The 4,987-nt window shown below is 40.4% G+C and overlaps 1 protein-coding gene across 1 annotated transcript in view; it reads left to right on the plus strand.

Annotated features, from left to right (window-relative positions):
- hira (histone cell cycle regulator a) overlaps positions 1–4,987 on the plus strand; it is a 17,709-nt gene that overhangs the window by 3,817 nt on the left and 8,905 nt on the right. Inside the window, exons 2-10 of the mRNA XM_005730600.1 lie at positions 752–814; positions 997–1,107; positions 1,909–1,999; positions 3,156–3,250; positions 3,615–3,710; positions 3,840–4,000; positions 4,134–4,301; positions 4,395–4,508; positions 4,755–4,825. Coding sequence (XP_005730657.1) covers positions 752–814; positions 997–1,107; positions 1,909–1,999; positions 3,156–3,250; positions 3,615–3,710; positions 3,840–4,000; positions 4,134–4,301; positions 4,395–4,508; positions 4,755–4,825 — 970 coding nt within the window. The remainder of the gene's footprint in view (positions 1–751; positions 815–996; positions 1,108–1,908; positions 2,000–3,155; positions 3,251–3,614; positions 3,711–3,839; positions 4,001–4,133; positions 4,302–4,394; positions 4,509–4,754; positions 4,826–4,987) is intronic.

Below are 4,987 nucleotides of genomic sequence, written 5' to 3' on the forward strand. Positions count from 1 at the left end.
GTCTTCTTAGAGCTGCCTACCCAACCAAACTGAGTAACTGAGGATGAAAGGCCTTTGTCAGACCAGATATTCAAGAGCCCAGCTGTCACAATCAATTAGGATCTAGATTTCCTTTGTAGAGCTTGCAGGGTGTAAATTTGGTGCAGCACTTTACTAATCAGGCCTCTGTGGTGAAGTGTCAAATTAACCAGCAACCATAGATGCCATTAGTTTTTAAAGGTAATCAGAAATCATCTCATTAGTGCCATCACTACAACATGGTGTGGTGCAGCATCATGCTGTGGGCATATTAGTGAGACAATTTAGGAGAGAGTGTAGCAGTGTTAAGCTTCAGATGTCAACCCAAAGCATATCGCCAAGAAAGTATTTCCAGGAAGTCGTTGTTATCAGATGTGCTTTAGCCATGTACTGAGCAAACGCTCTGAATACCCTTGTCAATGGAAAATGTCAGTGCTGTCATTTAACACACTAGAAAACCTGTTTTGGCTTGTGACTGTGGGACATGTGTGTGCTGTATGGATTGGTGTAAAAATTATGAGTTTGGATCAGCAAAATGCAGAAAACTTAAAAGGTTTTGTAAACTTTCCAGATGCACTCTGGTGTCTTTCCTTTTAGTTACTCCTTTATTTCCTCCAGTTTTCTCAGTATCTCTAGGTTACCTGTGTACAATATCAGTCTGCAGTTTTTGTGTTCTTTAGATCTATTAAAATTGAGATGACTGATATTAAATGTTGATTTTTGTGTTTCTCAGGTAAACCCATATTTTCAGTTGACATCCACCCCGATGGAACAAAGTTTGCAACTGGTGGCCAAGGTAAAACCAACAACTGCTAAAATGAAAGTTTCTCCCTTTAGGATCATTTTTAAGCAACAGCTTAGTATTCTAACTGATGGAAAGTTACAGCTGGGTTCAGGTTTACTTTCCAGCTTAGAAAAATTCTCCCTGTTGCTCCTTGTGAAGGTGTTTCATGTTTAAAATACTTGGATTGTTTCCAGGGGAGGATTCGGGGAAGGTGATGATCTGGAACATGGCGCCGGTCCTCAGAGAGGAGGATGAGAAGAACGAGAATATTTCCAAAATGCTTTGCCAGATGGACAATCACTTAGGTAATCAAAGTCTGTATATATGGTTGGTTAATGAGTGTATTTGTTCTCTAGGTCATTTTTCCCCCTTAATTAAACTTAAGGGTTACTTATGGTCACTAACGATAGCTCCACACTGTGTGTATATGTAATTTTCTTTAATTAATTAGTTTTTTAACAGTTATTGAAAGCTGCACAAATAAACATCTGATGCATGTAGACTGTACTGCAATACCAACATGCACAGCTGTTATCATTTCCTTAACAAGAGGTCATTTAAATTGATGAAATAGAGTAAAAAAATAAAAATGCTCATTAAGTAAAAATGTAAATCAAATACAACAAATCTGATGTATAAAGCTGAATATAACACAACAAGGGGGTCAGTGAGTAAAAATGTTAGTTAAATACTATAAGATAAGTCTGAAAGAGTTCAAGATGTATTCAGAATGTGATTTGAATAAAAAAGAACTAAGGAAAAGTAACTATTTAAAAAAATAAGTAGACCTTTTACACTATGAAAAAAGAAAGAAAGGAAATCTATAACTATAAACCCATCTGACTAAAACGTTCGGAAACGTTGACCTTGGATGGATGGAGATAACAGCGACAGGAAATTAAAATCACTTCGCCTTCCATGAACTGCCACTGACATAAACTGCTGCTGTGTTCAGTGACCTAATAACAAGCAGCCATATTTAATAATGAGAGCATCTTGATCTGCAGGTGCTGTTATTGTCCACCCTACCAGCCTCCTCAGCACTAATCCATACAAACTGTATTTATAGCCTCAGTGAGCAGAAGTGTTTGTGTGTGTCTCTGCAGCCTGTGTGAACTGTGTGCGCTGGTCCAACAATGGGCTGTATCTGGCCTCTGGAGGAGACGACAAGCTGGTCATGGTGTGGAAGAGAGCTGCGTATGTATACACACAGTCACTCGCTCAATATGATAAACAGCATTCACTATCTGTCGAGAAACGTCTGGAAAGACGGCCAAACAAGGACGTTTCCATGGTGACTGAGCTGAAAGCAGAATGGGAAACTTTTTGTGTCAGCGTGAACGCACACTAGATTGTGTGTGTGTGTGTGATAGGCGGCAATTTTACGGCTTTCCACAGTGCATTATATTACAACGATCTACACTTTAATAAACTTGCATCAATATTATTTATTTATCCTATTCAATTTTTTTGTTCTAGTAACACCAGCATGCTGTTCAATGGTCAATCATATGAGTCACTGTTGTAAACTAGGGCTGTTTAATTAAGCCAAAAAACCAAAAATTGACTATTTTTGTAACCTTAATAATTCTGCAGCACCATGATCCAACAATTGCCAGTGGTATGCTACTGCTGGAGTTGGGGCATATGCAGATTCTACAGCTGTCAGCTATTGTTGGATGATGTGCTGCTGCTGATGGATGGTATACAGCTATAATCGGTGTATTTCACAGCTCCAGGAGAGGCATGCCACTGGCCACTTTTGGATCTTGACACACTGTTTCCTACACATATACTTTACTTGGGTGGGCCACCGACGGCAGAACGGTCACATAAATATATCTAAATATATTTTGGACCTAATTTTAGCTTTTATTTATTTATTTTGCTGCATGAATAAAAATAACACCAGAGTGTAACTAAGACTGCCAGAGGGGGTTTTTGGACAGACTTCGACATCCTATACTGCAGCTCGTAGCTCTTCTCTGGAAATTTGCTTCCAAGCTGGACAACCAGAATAACCAGAACTTGCAGTAGGTTGATACCTCGTTCAGTTGCTGGTATATGTTACTCACACGAAGTGCTCTTGTTGCCAAAAGCCATAAAAGATGATTATTACACAAGTATTTTTTGTAACAAAGTCTATATTTATTATTCTTTGCTACTTTAAAGTATGTCCCAGTTCTTTCTCTGTGTATGAACTGACTGGATGCATGCTATCCCTTTCCTGCTAGTTCAAGCTAACTTCCTCTCACTGATGTTTTCTGGTGAATCTCCATTGTTGATAATTATGTCAGCATTCACATTTGCTGCTTTTTAATCTTGTCTGTCTGTGTGTTTCTTTTCCCTGTAGGTTCATCGGTCCCAGCACAGTGTTTGGGTCAAGCAGCAAGTTGGCCAATGTGGAGCAGTGGAGGTGTGTCACAATCCTGAGGAACCACACTGGAGGTAATAGACTCAGAAAATGCACAGAGAAGTTGCAGATGTTCACAGATACTGAACATCTGCACACATCCACCAACCTAGCTAGTTAAAGAGCCTCTGTTCATTGTGTGTGTTCTCGAGGTCTAACAGCTGTGTGGTTAAATGTTTAAAAACAAAAGAATTTCCTGAAACAAGACGATGAATAAATCATAAAAACAAAAATAAAGTGGAAAAATATTTTAGATAATAGCCAGATCTTTTCCCCTTCAACATTCAGTACATTACTTGGTAAATTTCTTTCTTTAAATCCCCTTTGACATATCAATGTCAAAAAAAGAAAAGTGTCACACCATTGTCATCATTTGTTATCATTGTGCTGTGTTTGCAGATGTGTTGGACGTGGCGTGGTCTCCTCGTGACGTGTGGCTGGCCTCCTGCAGTGTGGATAACACCATTGTGATCTGGAACGCTCGCAAATTTCCAGGTAAAGTTTAACCACAGCTCAGCCTCTGGAAAATAGAAAATGCTCATATTTACAAAAGTCTTTTGTTTTTAACTGAGAGGGAAAAAACACTTTCTGCACACTCTGCAACTGTCTTAATGATCTATTCAGAGATGGTCACTACTCTGCGAGGACACACTGGCCTGGTGAAAGGCCTCACATGGGATCCAGTGGGGAAATACATCGCCTCCCAGGCTGACGACCACAGTCTGAAAGTGTGGCGGACGGTGGACTGGCAGATGGATGCAAACATCACCAAACCTTTCAGTGAGGTACAGAAACACTCACTCTCGCTTTGATTGGAACCCACTGTATACATTGTGTGTTTCCACTAATTGATTTAGGTTTTGATTTTATTTTGTCATCACAGTTTAAGGGATTTTTCTCTTTCTGTCTCACTCTCAGTGCGGTGGGACGACCCACGTCCTGCGTCTGTCCTGGTCTCCAGACGGTCAGTATCTTGTGTCGGCTCATGCAATGAACAACTCCGGCCCCACCGCTCAGATTGTGGAGAGAGATGGCTGGAAGACTAATATGGACTTTGTGGGCCACCGTAAAGCTGTCACCGTGGTGGTGAGGATGTGCTAGCGACATGTTCAGCCAGTAAATCTATATTTAAACAAAAGAAAAGCTACTTATTGATGCGTCTGGTTTCTGTTCCTACAGAAATTCAACCCAAAGATTTTCAAGAAGAAGCAGAAGAACGGCAGCTCTCCGAAGCCCAGCTGTCCGTACTGCTGCTGCGCTGTTGGCAGCAAAGACCGATCGCTCTCCGTCTGGGTCAGTAAAAAACCCACAGTTTTAAAGTTTAAAATAATGATAGTAAAACATAAAAGTTAGTACTCTCATTCCTTAGTCAAGCTGCAGTTTTCATGGCTTATTGATGTGATGACATGTACATTAATAACCAAGTGAGGGCAGTTTTTCCAGTTCAGTGGTTTCTCACCAGGAATCGCCAAATCCAGTTTTAGTAGCTGTTTGGGAGGATATAAAAAAATAAAGTCTCTCTCGCTCTCTCTGCTCCAGCTCACCTCACTGAAGCGCCCTCTTGTGGTCATCCATGATCTTTTCGATAAATCCATTATGGACATTTCCTGGTGAGTGAAGACATTGTGGGCTGTCACATTCTGCAGTCTCTCTTATTCTAAGTCCACCGCCCTGACATCAGATATCTGACTTCAGATATCTGACTTCAGATATCTGACTTCAGATATCTGACTTCAGATATCTGACTTCAGATATCTGACTTCAGATATCTG

The sequence above is a fragment of the Pundamilia nyererei genome, unplaced genomic scaffold, assembly GCF_000239375.1.
Source record: "Pundamilia nyererei isolate P.nyererei 1_Seehausen unplaced genomic scaffold, PunNye1.0 scaffold00038, whole genome shotgun sequence".
NCBI classification, from domain to species: Eukaryota; Metazoa; Chordata; class Actinopteri; order Cichliformes; family Cichlidae; genus Pundamilia; species Pundamilia nyererei.